The sequence below is a fragment of the Nematolebias whitei genome, chromosome 23, assembly GCF_014905685.2.
Source record: "Nematolebias whitei isolate Nwh7 chromosome 23, NemWhi1, whole genome shotgun sequence".
In the NCBI taxonomy this organism is placed as follows: Eukaryota; Metazoa; Chordata; class Actinopteri; order Cyprinodontiformes; family Rivulidae; genus Nematolebias; species Nematolebias whitei.
In genome coordinates this window covers 19,260,819-19,277,160 of record NC_056520.1, presented here as the reverse complement: position 1 = coordinate 19,277,160, position 16,342 = coordinate 19,260,819, and the positions used below count along the sequence as shown (strand labels likewise).

At 38.1% G+C, this 16,342-nt stretch overlaps 1 protein-coding gene across 1 annotated transcript in view; it reads left to right on the top strand.

Annotated features, from left to right (window-relative positions):
- The window catches only part of LOC119428660 (neural cell adhesion molecule 2), a gene marked incomplete in the record, with an annotated part of 694,153 nt that overhangs the window by 620,055 nt on the left and 57,756 nt on the right, over nucleotides 1–16,342 (top strand). Inside the window, 1 exon segment of the mRNA XM_037696330.1 lies at nucleotides 181–355. Within this exon segment, the coding sequence (XP_037552258.1) occupies nucleotides 181–355 (175 nt within the window).

Sequence of the window (16,342 nt, the reverse complement as noted above, 5' to 3'; positions counted from 1 at the left end):
GAACCTTGTGGTACACCGTTGCTAACAGTTAGATAGCTGGAAGAAGTACCATTAATGAATTCATGAATTAAGTACCATTAATGAATCGCTATCATCTCTGACTTATGTTGATGCTCACATACAAAAAGGAAACTAAACGATTGTTTTTCTTCTAAATCATTTTTGGTTTTTTTCACCAAGGACAAAGAGGAACAGTGGATGACCAAGCTGGTTCCGGGAGCATTTGATTTTGCGATGCTGCAGCCTCTGCAGTGGAACACGAGATACGAGGTGGAAATCACAGCGCGCAACGTCAAGGGCCTATCGGAGCCCACCTTCTATCAGTTCTTCATGCCACAGAAGCCTGACATTACAGGTAAAAGCATGATAAACAGAATTTTGTGTTTGCTTTTTTATTTTTTTCAAAAGATCATTTTCTTGCTTAAGGTGGTACTGAATGCCTTTAGAAAGTCTGAAGGGATTTTTGGAGACATCTTGTGTTAAGCAATGTGTTATTCATTCCACTGAAAGCAAGTGATAGCATTGGTGATGACAAAAGTAAAACCAAGATGTTCCAGGTGACTGAAAGAAAACCTTACGTCTCAGCGGGCCTCTTTGCTGTTCTTTTGTGCTCAGGTGAGACTGCTGTCACCGTTCTAAGGATTTCTCTTTTCTTCCTCCAGAGAGAAACTCTTTGCTTGAAATTAGCTTTTAAAAATTGTCCTAAAACATTCTTCACCATGCACTTGAAAGCTCAGTTTTAACTGCAGCAAAGAGCATAATGTTCATCTGTTTGTGTGAATGTTAGTGAAACCTTCACACTATTATGATCCATTTTCCTTCCATACATTTCTCAGCGTGATTCTAGTCCCACAGTTTTCAAGCTATTTCAACAAATCATATATCACAATGTTCAGCTCTTTCAGGACCATCCTGCTATGACTTTTGGTATTGATGCACCTTTAGCTTTTTGAAATAGTTAGCCTTTTCTGCCATTTTATTTATCATAAAAAATGATTTGAGCTCATTTTACATCCTTCAGATATTTACAGCTATTTACAACCTTTTACTTATGCTTTCAAATTTTGTTCTGCTTCAGCTTCTTTCAGCGTCCTTGTGCAAATTTAAACATTTTACAGCTACTTTCAGCTGTTTTGTGCTCCTTTCAGATTCTTTCTGCTAATTTTAGCTTATTGTTGCAAGTTTCTGCCTTTTCTACTATTTCAGCTACTATATAGCTGTTTTGGGCTAATTTAAGCTTTTTCAGCTAATAACAGATTTTTTGCACTCAAACTTTTTTCAGCCTAATTCAGCAAAAATGTGCGCTCTCCACTTCGTTCTTGTAATTTTAGCTTCTTTCTGCCATATTTTTAGCTACTTTCAGCAATTTTTTGCTGATATCAACATTTTTCAGATAATTGCTACTTTTTTCTTGTCATTTCTGCATCTTTCAGCTTATTTAGGCAAATGTGTTTTTTTTTTCTGCTTGCTTAGGCTAATTTACGCTTGTTCTACCTTTGCTGCTACTTTTTGGCTAATTTTAGCTTTTTTCCGATAATTTCCACTTTTTTGTGCTCATTTCTGTTTCTTACATGTTCTTTCTGATTTCTAATGCTAATTTGTTTGTTCTACTTTTCCACTGTTTTCAGCTACTTTTTAAGCATGATTTTTGTTTGTTAATTTCATCTGTTTTCATATAAATTCAAGTTTTTCATGGTAATTTCTGCTACGTTCAGCCTAATTAACTTATTTCTACTAATTTCAGCTTGTAATGTTCCTTTCTGCTTTTTTGTGCTCATTTTATATTTTTCTGCTTTTCAGCTATACTTTTTAGCTGTTTTGTGCTAAATTTTTCAGCTAATTCCATTTTTTTGTTCATTTCAGTCCTTCAACTTTCTTCTAGTAGTTTAAGCTTCTTTTTACATTTTCAGCTACTTTTCATCAATATTTATTTTCTAATTTCAGCCTTTTTTTAGCTAATTTCCTAATTTTTGTGCTAATTTCTGCTTATTTTAACCTAATTCAGCAAATATATGTTCTTTCTGCTTTCTTCTGCTAACTTAGGCTTGTTCATCCTTTTTTTCAGCTACATTTCAGCATGTTTTTAACTCATTTCATCTTTTTTCAGTAAGTTCTTAACAATAAACATTCACACTGTAGTTTCTCTAGTTTATTTTTATTTCTTACCCATTTATCTGGAAAAATTGTCATAAAAAAAACATAAGAGAAGTGTACACAAACTGACAGCAGCACAATTAAATGAGTTCACAGTCAACAGTTTGAGTTAGAAGCACATTACAAGAAAAAAAATTAGCAGCTTACTTGTCTCACCTTTTATATGCGTGCTGCATTTTACTGTGTGAACCAATATTATACCATTGTATATATAATATATAATTCTGTATATAAAGTACCATTGTCAGTTTAGCTGGTTTTATTTAAAAGTTTAGAGCCTATTTCTTTCATTTGTGGGAAATTAACACGTGGTTAAAGTTTGAACGAGGTATATTATACACACCTCCCAATATTGAAGTAAATCAAACCACAGTATCATCTGCATAAAATGTCAAAGTGTATTAAATCAAAAACCAAGTACTGAAGACCAACTCTAAAGTTTTATTAATATTCAAATCAAAGTTACAAATGTATCCCAAGTATTTCAATTCAATAGAAGTGATGTTCATCTGGAGTATATATTTAAGCTTTAAACAGTTTGTTTACAGGTAAAATGGCAGTAGTTTGTCAGGTGCCTTTTAGTTACGAGTTTGCTTTGTTGCCTCTGGGTACAACACAGCAGGGTCTTATTAAAGCTTCTGGTGGATCGCTCTGTATTTCTCTGCAGTTTTATTTTGATAAAGTTCATTAATGTTATATTACTTAAAATGGAATTTTTTTCTTAATATACTCCACACATTGCTTTTCCAGTTACTTCAACTAAATACCTAAACATTCAGATCTTGTTTAAAACTCCACACTCTGTATCTGTTATGGTTTTTACCATGCGTTGACATGATTGTAATGCTTAAAGCTCTGATAAACTCTTACCAGGGGAGTGACTCACCTTCAAAATAAAAGCACTACAAGTGCCAGTTTTTAAATAAAATCAGAGTTTTTGGACATGCATGCAGACTTGTTTATATTTATTATCTGATTTTCCAGTTGATGGGCTGGGAAATGTCCAAGTCTAGTCTGTACAGATTGATGTGGGTCTTATTTGGCTTTTTTTTTTGTCCAGTTGTTAAACAGAAGTGGGATTTTACCAGAACTCAGCTGTATATATTACATGTTTATCTTTTTTTTTTTTTTTTACAAATTATATTGTTTAATTATTAACAAAACACAGTTTGTTCTGCAAAAGGAAGATCTGTGTGATTTCAGATAAATAAAATTACCGTATTCTTCGGACTATAAGGCGCACTTAAAATCTTTTAATTTTCTCAAAAATTGACAGTGAGCCTTATAATCTGGTGCGCCTTATAGTCCAAAAAATACGGCATTTCAAGGATGACAGAGAAACTAAAAACATGCTTCAGTGTTGTAAAGTTAGAATAACAAGGTTCAAGGTACTTTGTCATCTGCATCACATGTGGTACATGAAGTGAAATGGAATTGAGTACTCAAGGTCCCAGTTACATCCAACAAAGAAAGAAGTATAAAAAAATAAACAGTATACAAGGATCTAAGATATACGCTAAACAATAATAATATAATATACAGTGTATTAAACAGCAGCCTGAACATGAGTCTGTAGTGAGCAGATGGGTATGAATATAGTAGCTTATAGGTAAGAAATTGGCAGCATTGATAATCAGCAGCCCAGATGAATTGCTAACAAAGATGCCATTTTTGGTGCCCCGTGACAGTCCCCATCAAAGTTTCTCAAATAAATTTCTAGTTTTAGCTGCTGCTCTTTGGTCCACCAATCTCAAGGTTCAAGGTTCTTTATTGTCGTTCGTATCACAAGTGGTACACGAGGTGGAACAAAATTGTGCAGTCAAGGTCCCAGTTACATCCAACAATAGCAACAATATATAAAGTATAAAAATAAAGACTATACAAGGCTCTAAGATATACGCTAAATACTAATAATGTAATATAATACAGTGTATTAAACAGCAGCCTGAACATGAGTCTGTTGTGAGTAGAGTTGCATTTGGGCCCAAAAAAATCCAACCGGCCCCAGCCCATAGCCATCATTTCCGAACCCCACCTGACCCGACGAATTAATAGTAATTACAGGTCCACCCCCCCCCCCCCCCCAACATTTGTAATTAAGCTTTGACTGCTTATATAGTTATTAACAGTTGGCGGACACATGCAGCTGATTTAAAGGAGGCAGAAGATCGGAGCTGAGGGGGTGTTTGTCCTTTCATGGCCGTCAAAGTGCATTAAATCCCTGCTTCTACCTACATTCTGCATTATTCAGACACGGACCCTGCTCTGACATGTCGGATATTTTGGGATCTCACCTGTTTAGGTCGTCGGCCGCGCGCGTCCACTGAGTGCAGCTAAATCTTTTTTTAAATTACACCACCACCTTCTAAAGGAAATAACAAAGATGCCTCATTTGTTAGAATGTCTTTCTTTACTTTAACTGAACTTTTTTTTTTACCTCTTTCAAGGCCGGTCAGCACGCGGTCAAATGGCCGCATGCGGCTGGTGACAGTATGGCAAGCCATGTTGCCATATAATTTGATCGTCAGCCACGTGCGTCCGCTGACGCAGTCAAAAACCCGACACCAGCCTTGCCTGCACATCATTATGGCATGGCCCGGCCCTAATCCAGGTTGAGCCGGGCTTCAGGTTAGAAATAACAGCTCTAGTTGTGAGTAGATGGGTATGAATACAACAGCTTAAAGGCAAGAATGACAATGATAACGTGATAAAGACCACTTTTGTTGAGGTGAACCATGTTATTCTTTTATTGCTCTCACGCACTACACATCATAGCCCTCACATTTGGGTGTAACTGGGACCTTGAGTACACAATTTTGTTCCATCCCATGTACCACATGTGACGCGAATGACAATAAAGAACCTTGAACTCGAACATTTACATTTAATTACAAAAAATACAATTAAAAAAATTACTGTTGCAGTGTTGTTCTCCTTTCTCCTCCGAGCCTGTAACCAAATCCATTTGCTGTGGTTTGGGTCGTGCGAGTGCTCACCTCTGTCGTTACTGCACCAGCTAAAGTGTGGGTTGATTCTCCACCAGAAGACAAGAGCGAGGAAATGGCAAGCTTAAGCTGGGTCACTTCGATTGGCTGTCCTCTCCTGTTAGCGAGCAGCAAGGGAACCGCTGGAAAGACGCCGGCAGAGTGCAGGGAAATGGAGGGGGAGTGTTTTTTTTTTGTTTTTTTTTTCCTGACGTTTCATTGAAAAAGTATCACCGAAGAGCTTTTCCAGCTTGTATGCGGACACAGGAAGTGAAAGGAGAGAATATCTCCTGAACTATTACACATTAGTGACTGACATTAGCTCATTTCAGCCTTTTTTTATGGCTAAATTTAATCCCCGTACCTTTTTTATTGAGTAAAAGCATGACCCTTAATATCAGCCAGAAATCTTCTAATTTATTTAGACAAAAAAAATTACTTCACCTTCACATTTCGGCAGCTCTAAATCAAATTTATTGCTGAATCAGCGTCTTTAGAATCAATCTGTGATATTACATCTGAAGTATCTTCCAGCTCCGATCCATCGCCTTGTTTTTCCTCCTCTTTTCAAATGCAATAAAACTCCTCAGCTGCACACCTAATGAAAGAAACATCCAGAGAGTTTGTCCGGTCCACATACAGTATACTTGCCTTCTATCTCTCACCAAGCAATTTTCTCTCCTCTGTTCCCCCCCTCCATGTATTATGCATTTGCTGTGTATTGAATTGGCACTCTTTTTTTTTCCCCCTTCCATCCTCCTCATCCTTTTTTCTCCAACCTATTTTAGTTTGCTACATAACCTTCTTCTCCTGCTGCTTGTGGAGTTTCTTTATTTTAAGAAAAACACATTGATCACAGCTCTGCCTTTGGTTCCTCTTTAGTTTAATCTTTTTTTCAGATGGAAGCTTCTTCACGTCCTGAATCCTCACTGTTTGTCTGCACACCAAAGCTTTTTAACATTATGACGGCATTGTTTAATCATTTTAACTCTCAAACTGTGATCCTGCATTGAACTATAAAGATTAGTTTGTTGGTTTAAAGTATTTATACCAGGTGGCGGCAAAGTGCGGCCCGAGGGCTATTTATGGCCCTTGGCACCCACTTCGAATGTTATCAGCCATTAATTGGTTGTTATTAGTTGTTATCATCCCCATATGTAGCAGGCAGACTGCCCCTCCTGTACCTCCTAGTGGGTTTGAAGGTATGTTGTTAGCGTTGATAATAGGCTCCGTTTTTACCTTTGTTAGCGCTCATAATTGCTTCACGTGGTTAGGTTTAGAGTAAAGGGACTGGCGGTTAGATTTAGGTTCTTGGTTAGGTTTAGGCACAAGGATAAGGGGGCTAAGTTTAGGGTTGGTTCTCTGGGTCAGATGTAAGGTTAGGTTTAGTAAAAGAGTTACATAAGCTGAAAAAAAACAAAAAAGACACTTCGTGGTTTACTCCTGTACGACGCTGCCTATTATCAGCGATAATAACGTACCTTTAAACTGACTAGGAGGTGGGTGGGACAGTCTCACCGCTACATATGGGCATGAAAACAACTAATAACAGCCATTTAATGGACTGATAACATCTGAAGCTCCTCCCCTTGGAGCGATTTTGTGCTGCCCTCGACTAAAACTAAAGAAGGATATAATTTTGAACCACAGGCTTAAGAGGTTGCTGCAGATGTAAACCTTCTTTACATTTAATGGTGATACTTCTTCTTCTTATTATTATTAATGATAATAATAATAATAAGAAGAAGAAGAAGAAGAATACATTTTATTTGAAAGCGCCTTTCAAATCACTCAAAGTGACCGAACAAGAAATGCAAAAAATAAAAAACAATAAAACAATAAAGGCTGATATCAATAAAATCAAACAACAGTTAATGGTAGAATACATAATGAAATTAAATAGAATAAGCAAGTTTGAAAAAGTGAGTTTGAAGGTTAGATTTAAATGAGGGCAGATAATCAGAATTGCAGATGTGCTGTGGAAGACTGTTCTAGAGAAGAGCGGCTTTGCGGGAGACGGCTCTGGATCCCCATGGTTGTCATGTGGGCAGGAGGTATAACAAGAGAAATGGATAAGGAGGAGTGAAGACTTCGGGCAGGTGTGTAATAACAAAGAAGATAAGTGAGGTACAGAGATGCCAAGTTATGGAGAGATTTGAAAGTGAGGAGGAGAATCTTGAAGTCATTGCGATATTTAATGGGTTAAGCAATGAAGAGGGGTGATGTGTTCCTTCAAAGTAGTTCTTTTGATGATCCGAGCAGTTGCATTTTGGACAAGCTGAAGTTTATGGATGAGTTTAAGAGGAAGACCTGAGAGGAGGGAGTTACAGTAATCGAAAGGTGACAAGAGTATTGATAAGGATAGCTGTACTGGTGGGAGTAAAAAACGGTTGTTTCAAAAAAGAAAATATGCAGACTGAGTAATGTTATTGACATGAGATTCAAAAGATAAAGTGCTATCGAGGATGACACCCAGACTCTTAGCTGTAGGGGAGCGAGAAACTGTGGAATTATCAACTTTAATTGTGAACCTATTACATTTGGGTAAGGTAGACTTGGTGCCAACAAGGAGAAGTTCTATTTTCTTGGGAGTTCAGTTTCAGAACGTTTTGACTAAACCATAATTTAATTTCACAAAGACGGTCCGAAAGGAAGGATGATGGAAGAGTGGTGTCGGGCTTGGGGGAGAAGTATAGCTGTGAATATGAATACCAAAGTTTCTAAAAATGAGACCAAGTGGAAGAAGATAAATGATAAATAGCAGAGGACCAAGAAAAGAACCCTGAGGTACACCTGAAATAACTGGGAAAGACTGTGAGACAGTTTTAAATATGTTTTTTTAGGTTTAACAGCAAAAAAGCTGAAAATAATTTCTCAAAATGAGCGGAATTAAGTACAATACAAATATTTAGCAACAATTTTGTCCGCATCATAACAAATGCCCAAAAGTAAAAAGGTTTCAGTGAAAATCTTTCCAGCTGCACAGCATCCAATAACAGAGGAAGTAACCATCCGAAAAATTGATTTACATCCAGAAAAAATGAGGAATTGACGTTTTCAAAAGCAACAACTCAGAATGAATTTAACAGAACTATTCTAATGTGCAACCACTCTGAGCAGCGTAATTTTAGAGTATAAGAATATTTAAGATATTTTAATGTTTTTTTTTTGTTTTTTTGTTTTTGTTTTTTCAGAACAAGTATTTTACCTGTTGTAATTAAAAACATAGCTAAAAAAATAAATAAATCCAGCCCTGTGGTCAATGCATCAGACCGGCCCACTGGGAAATGTCCCGGTCCTCCTGATTAGCCTCCAACAGTTAAAGCTAAATTTTGAGTCAAAGATTTGGCCTAATTTTTAGCTCTCAGAAAACATGTTGGGGATGACTCTCGGCTACATCCACACAACATTTTAGCTTAATATCTGTAAAGCTGACTAAGTTATACCAGTTTTGTGTTATTTACTTAGCTGTGGCAGTCATCTTCATCATCAGCTGTAGCTGCACAGCTAATGATTACTTTCTGAAAGTTTCCATAAATCCTTCCAGTAGTTCAAGAGATATTTTGCTGACACACAGAGTAGACTCCTATAGATCATGGCTGATTTTAAACACAGATCTGGTGCAGTCAGTCAGCACTCAGAGTATGTGTTGCAGCAAACATGGGGCAAAAACATTATTGCTCCTTCACCTTTGGAAACAGTTAATAAATGGAGATGCTGGGTCTTACGGTCCCTTTTATTATTTGTGCAGCTGGTGAATACGATCAGAATTAAACCATAATATAACACAGATGGATGCTCTGCACAGATGTGTTTTAAATATAATATTAACTTATTTCATGTGCTCTAGTCTGGTTGAGCTCTAAAGTAATATAAAATGAAAACATTATAGGAGTTTAGCATCGCAGCGGCTGTTTCATCAGCAGCAGAGGAAATAAAATATGACCAGAATGAGTAAATGCATCCATGGCAACGAACTCGGTACATGTAAAATCCACTCTAATAAGATGTAATAATTAGACTTTGCCAATACCAACATTCTGTACGAAGCTAAATGAAAAGGTTTGATGCTGGAGTTTGAGTTCCCCTCCTCGGAGTCTCACTGTGTTTGTCCAGCTTTATTGTGGCGGTTGTATTTTTTTCCCCCCGCCTTGGCTTTTTCTTCAGGCTCCTTCCAGTCACGCGTCATAAAAAAAGCTTTGATTGAAATAGGCGTCATGGATTTCTGTTGTAATATTCTCATCAAAGCACTTGAGGAAATAATCTCTCCTGAGAGCCTGAGTGAAACTTTTTTTTTTTTCCTTTCCTATTTTCCAAGAACTGATGCCGGCAAATGGAAATACTTTTATAGCAGACAGTTACATTAATCAAGCTCCTCGTAAATTTTCAAAATGAAAGCCGTATTTTCAGGGCGGCGTAATAAAAATACAACTCCTTTTTTTTTTTTTTTTTTGTTTTGTGGTGGGAGTGGGGTCTGTTATTTACAGCATAGAAAAACTAATCGTCTACATCGTTGAGAAATGAAAGTTTGGCTTTGCAATTCTCCCACCCGAAAGCCAAAATAAGAAAATTTAGTTTTTACGAACCACTGGACTCATTTCATTACATTTTGCTTTAGGTCATCATCGGATGAACATCCACAAATGATTCATTTTCAGAATCAACTTGATCCAAGATGGCTGCCACAGCCAACTGATCTTTAAACAAAAAAGCACAATGAGTTATTACTCAGCTAATTTTACCAATTTTGACCCCAAATTTGATGTAGCAGTAGTTGAGACCAAGGCTTAATTTGTAAACTGATTGATGTCGGAGCAGCAGGTGGGCCGGGGGCAGTGTTGCCAGGTGAGAAATGTAGGATTATTGTACTAGAGACATAAAATTATCGTATTTTGAGGAAAATTATCCTACACTCGTCATAACCAAAATAACAAGTCTATTGCTGTGCTATAGTCACTCTGGTGTTGAATAGTGTCTAACAGGCACTCACAGCTTTGTGACGTCAGTACGGAATGGATTCATCAGCAGCCCCACAGTTGCGTTAGGCTAATGTGTCCTCCATAAACTGACGGGTGGGAACTAATGAGCCCCCCTTCCATTTGTTCACTCATTTTCATCGCTTCTTCTTCCAGACCGGCTCTGCTTCTTCTTTTTTCTTTTGATCTTTTTTTCTTTTCCTCACTCATGGGGCGGGCGCAGTGGACTATTCAGCCAATCATGGCCGTTGTTCTGAGGCAAGCGTATACACGTCACTCATAGGTAACATTTAGAAAAGCTTAACACACTAGGAAAAAAAAAAAGAAAAGAGTTTAGAAAATAATTTAGAAAATAATCTGTTTCTGGACACGTATGCCTTCAGGGTTCACAAAAAAACTCTGACAGACAGTTTTGACAGGCTGATAACCAATTACAACCACACATTCACAGAATGGTCAAATCATTGTATATTTGGCCGTTTTGGGGATTACTGATCGTACAGAGGGCAAAATTGTCATACAAATACGATAATTATCATACACCTGGCAACACTGGCTGGGGGGCGGGGAGTGCGTGGGGGTGGGGTCATGGGGGGTCTGTGAGTCCTCCCTCTCTTGCTCCTCCCAGCTTGGGAAGGAGCGTGTGAGCGAGCTGGTGCGCTGCGCGTGCTGCGGCTGGAACATCCACTCCACAGACTGGGTCCGCCAGGCTAAGGACAACGTCTTCTCTCATTGTATTTATAATAAATAATCAAAATAAAAATGCGCAATGACTTTGGACTTTTAGGGGCGGAGATTTGAGTTGCCGGATCCGAGCAAACAGTTGCTAGAACACAGCCTGTCAAAATAAGAGAGTTCCCGGATCTTGTCCCGGCAGGAGCCGGCTCAAATTAACCCCTAGTTGAGAGTGATAAACAACTCATAGTGTAAGAACTAAAATATATTCTAAGATTTCTGTTAAAGTTTTTGTTATTACCTAATTAAAGTCATCTTTGTCTGTTAGCAAAGTATATCATGAACCACTGGATGAATTTTAATAAACTTATCAGGAAATAGTCATTAGATGTACCTCTACAACTGAATAACCTTAAAAAACACGGTAATAATAAAAGTTCGGTGTGTTCTTAAAGGTTCCTTTCAAAAATTGGGTTTCCAGATGGTAAAATCCCATTGAGATCACAGATCTCTTTTGCAAGGGAGGCCTGGGCCTGAAGGCAATCTAACATGCATGTTTTTAATCTGTGGGAGGAAACCGGAGTACCCTGAGAAAACCCACACAAGTACGAGAAGAACATGCAGACTCCACACAGAAAGACCCCAGGTCCAACAGGGGATTGAACCCAGAACCTTCATGCTGTGAGGCAACAGTGCTAACCACTGAGCCGTCGTGCTGCCATAATCCAAGATGGCCACTGACACAGACACTCACTCACCGCTTTACACATGCAAAAAGAGGACCATCCATCTAAAACAATCAATAGTCAGTATATGTGCTATATGTTGTCATCATTGTATGTTCCCATACAATGACAGAATTGGTTCTCTGTATTTAACCCATCACAAATGGGATACACCCAGTTGGAGCAGGCATAGCAATCAAATGTTTTAAGCCTAGAAAAAAAATATTAAACAGATCTTGCCGTTGTTCTTCATTCATCTTGTCTCGCTGTTTGGTAAGTGGGTGACTGGACATTTCTTCTCGACTAGCTTGTTTATTGCCAATGGCTAGTGTTGCATTCATGCGCTCCTTGCTCTTTTCATGTTCGTCAAATAAAGAATGGTTGAAATTCTTTAAGCCTTTATAAAACGCACCTGTTGTGTCTGCTAGATGTGGATGCAAGTGGCAAATCTTGCAGCACTTTCCAGTACGCTCATCGTTAGCTTCAAGCCACGACACATCTTGGAGCCTCTTTATAAAAAAATAAAATAATAATTCTTCTTCTCTGGCTCCGGTTGGCATTTCTTTGTAGGTGGCAAAATACCAAAGAAGGTGCTTAATGTCTGTTGTTTTTTGAACATCCCCAACATCATTGACTAGCAATAAATGGACTGTACTTATATAGCGCCTTTCTATCTTATCAAGATACTCAAAGCACTTTACACTACAATCTGTGCCCCCATTTACCCATTCATACAGCACTCTACTAGATCTCTACAAAACTAATTGAACAATCGTTGAACATTGTTCTAAAGAGACTAATCAGTACTTCATCACATTCATACACCGATGGGACACACATCGGAGGCAATGAAGGGTTCAGTGTCTTGCCCAGGGACACCTCAGCATGTGACTGCTGGTAGATTCGAACCCCCAACTCTTGCATTGGCCGACCCAGCCACAGCCGTCCAATATATGTAAGGTTAAATGAGATGGTGCTGATAACATGACGAAGTATGCAAAAGTGCGTAGTAACTAACTTCTGCCCACTTGAATGTCTTGCACTAAAATACATCAAGGTATACTTGCATTGCCTGTTCAATTCTAGTCCATCTACAAACTATTACTATGCAAATCCTTATGGAACATGGGACATCAGGGTAGTGCTTGTTCCTCAGCAAAAGTCTAAAACTTTGGCGTGAAAGATAGTGGGCGATATGCAGTCTTAAAAAAATGCAAGGTCTTTATTTTTTAAAGCTTTTGCTGTATACGGTGCAATACATCAAGAATTTAGAAGTCAACCAACAAGCCTCGGCTTAAACCTTCTGAATTTAAATGATTGAAGACAGTCGTTTAAGAATCAGTTTTATTCCTAACAAAGAGTTGTTGCTTCATTCATTAAAACCGTATTACCACTGCTGCTCTGGAACCTGCGCAGCAGAGTTAAAACTTTTATCCTCTGCTAAAATCCTGCGATTGAACAAATTCATGAATTATTAAAAGCCGTAAATTAAACCGCCTAGTCGGATCTGAGCAAAGTGAACGGTCAGGATTTATCATGTGAACAGCGCTGTAATCCAAGAGCTGCGTTTGTGGTGTGAAATACGTGACAGTCATGACGACGCCTATTGGATTACTCATTGATGCACCGCTATGATAGAAGATCCCAGATGATTCTGTACTTATTTATTCATAGAATACAGATAATCCCAGTGAGATCGGATGATTGTGTTTCTGTGCACAAACAGTTTGAGACTATATCAGTGTCAAACGGCTCCAAACACCAAATTTAAATATAATACCTCAGTTGTTGTTTTTTTCTTGCCACTTTTAACAACTTTCGACTTGAAGCACACAATCTGAATTAATTTACACTTTTAAATTCTTTGAATTGTGCCGCTCGGGGTAGCTGCATGTTGGAGTATATCTGCTGCATTCTTTCTGAGATTTTGGTTTTGAAAACTTTAATTCCTCTTTTTTTGGATGATTGTTTCCTCTGGTATCGGATGCTGTGCAGCTGGAGGGATTTTTACCAAAACTTTTTTAGTTTTGGACATAGGTTATGATGCGTAACCATAACAAGGTGTATTTTGACAACAATGAGCAGCTGATTAACACCTCAAAGCTCAAATAATACCTCAACTACAGCCCCAAATCTCAAATGAGTTGAAAAAGAGGTATTGTAGATGCATTCCCGTCTACCTGCCAGCTGTGCTCGAGTGCCTGACCACTGAGATCCTGGAACTAGCAGGAAACGCTGCTCGTGATAGCAGAAGGACAGGATCGTCCCCCGGCACCTGCAACTGGCTGTCCACAGCGACGAGGAGCAGCTCAGCAGAATGCTGGGAGGAGTGGCCATTGCTCTGGGAGGAGTTCTGCCCGGCATTTGGGCGGTCCTACAGCCCAGAGGAACGGAGACGCCAGCCGAGTCTGAGTGGACGTATCAGACGGCATCTGCGGCAGTTTCGTCAAAACTGTGGGATGGACCTTTACAAGAGATCCTTCCTGCCTACAGCCATCAGTATCTATAACATATTTTAATGAAACAAGGATAAAGAGTTACAACAACATTTAACTGTCCTTTCGGATTAATAAAGTATTTTTAATTGAATTGAATTGAATTGAACTGAATAAAAAAAATGGACAATTGCATGAAAATCCAAGGTAAATGAAGCACTTTCAGTTGGGATTCGTGTCAGATTTACTCTTGGATATGAGCAAGTTGTGAAATCGGTGCAGCATGATGACATTCTAATGAAAAAACGCCTCGAATTGAAGTGGCGCCTCTCCTGCGTTCGCCCTTTCCTGCTGAGCATGACCGAAGCTTCAGGTAGCAGCAGGAATGTTTAACTAGGATTCTTGTGAGATCTGAGTCGCCAGAGAAATCACCTCACCAGATGGCAGAGGCTTAATGTTTCAGAACAGTTATTCTCCTGAAGTGGCAGCCACTTCAGCATTGTTTATTCGAGGAGTAGGAAGTAGTTCTTGATTGAACAACAAGCAAACAATTGCAGGTTTGGTGTTTTCCCTCACAGTTACGTGAAAATGTATTTATACCCCTTGAACATCTGTAAAGTCTGTACAACCACAAACGTTAATGTATTTACTGGGATTATTTGTGAAAGACCGACACAAAGTGCTCATAATTGTGAAAGGGAAGGAAAATAATCTTGTTTTTTTTTTTTTTTTTATATGTTTTACAAATACATATCTAAATAACATTGCGTTCAATCTACTGTGAGAAGGTGCTATGTATAAGACTGAGTTTATTGCAGCTCCTCAGACTGACAAAGTCTTTCGGATAAAAGACGAAATGTTTCAACAAGTTTTTCATTTTTTTTAATTTAAATTTCATTTATTTATTTTATCCGCCCAGAGGAATTGACTTAACTTTGTTAGTCCAACAAAGTTGTCAGGTCCTCTGGATGGTTTCTTTGTGCTGAAACATTTGGTCTTTGTTCCAAAACACTTCATCAGTCTGAGGAGCCACAACAAACTCAGCACACTCCCATAGTGGACCAACCAGTTTGATGGTGATAAGATAGTTTCTGGATCCCGACCTCTCCCCCGTCGACCCGTCTGAGGCAGCCATGGCCAAAGTGGTTCAAAACATCAACGTTCATGCCGTAACTCCATCAACTCCAGAAATGATGGCTCCTATCTCCAACCTAGCTCCAGATGGAGCTAGGTCGTCGAGGGCTTTGTAGGTTAGAAGTAAGATTTTGAATTCTATTCTGGATTTGACTAAGTCTAAGTAGCTGACTGGATTCCTTGGGTTTCATCGACATATATAAGTTAGTGAAGTGTGTCAAATTGTATAATATATAATTTATTTAAGGCTGATAAGTTGTGATATAAAAATCTTCATTAGATCATCTTCTATGGATCTTCTTGATTCTTCTGTTTGTTCTACGAGTCATGTTGTTCAGCTAGCCCTTCTTTTTTATTTAGCTCTATAAGAACATATTTACATGGATTATTCAAACATTTTGTGATTAAGGCTAATAGTAATCCATGTTTTGTGTCATTAATTCTCATTACTAACAAAGTGAAATCTTGGAGGCAAGTCTTTGGCCACTTTTTCAGTTTTACAAAGACAGAACTGAACATTTAGCTGCTGCTCGTTTGGTCATTAATCACTTTTACATCAGAGAACCTCACCTCTGACTCACGTCCCTGAAAAATAGTCTGTGGATTCATTTCCATAACTATGAACTTTTCCTTTCCTATTTTTTGAGTTTTGACTTCATTGTAGTTGCGCAATTTAACATAAGATATGACAGAGTGTCATTGATCTGGCAGAAAATCAATGGAACATTTAAGAATACAAATAAAAATGCACAAGATCTTTTAGACATTTGGTCTTTGCTTCCAGCTCATTATTAACCAAAGACTAAGAACAGGATGTTACTGGTTAAAAATAGTTGCTATATATTATCTCAGTCTTACTGTACTTTACTAATTTAAAAAAGTAGAAGAATGTTAAAGTAATTTATTGAAAGTCTCTATTTCTGGCACACACAGTCGTTATTAAAGTTTGTTGGAGTTTGCAGGAGCGATCCTCTGTTGTGTTCACTGAAGAAGTTTCCAACTGAAGTCGCTCTGTTGCTTCTTCTGTGCTTTAGGACCAAGTTCTGCAGTGAGACTCATTATGTGGAGAAGCTCGTGACACTTTCTGTCTTTCATTCTTTCTTTCATTCATTTTGTCTGTGTCTGTCTGTCTGTTTCTTTCAGTCTTTCTTTCATTTTGTCTGTTTTGTCTTAATTTCTTTTATTCTTTCATTTTTTCTGTTTGTTTCTTTTATTCTTTCTTTCATTTTGTCTGTCTGTCTTTCTTTCTTTAATTCTTT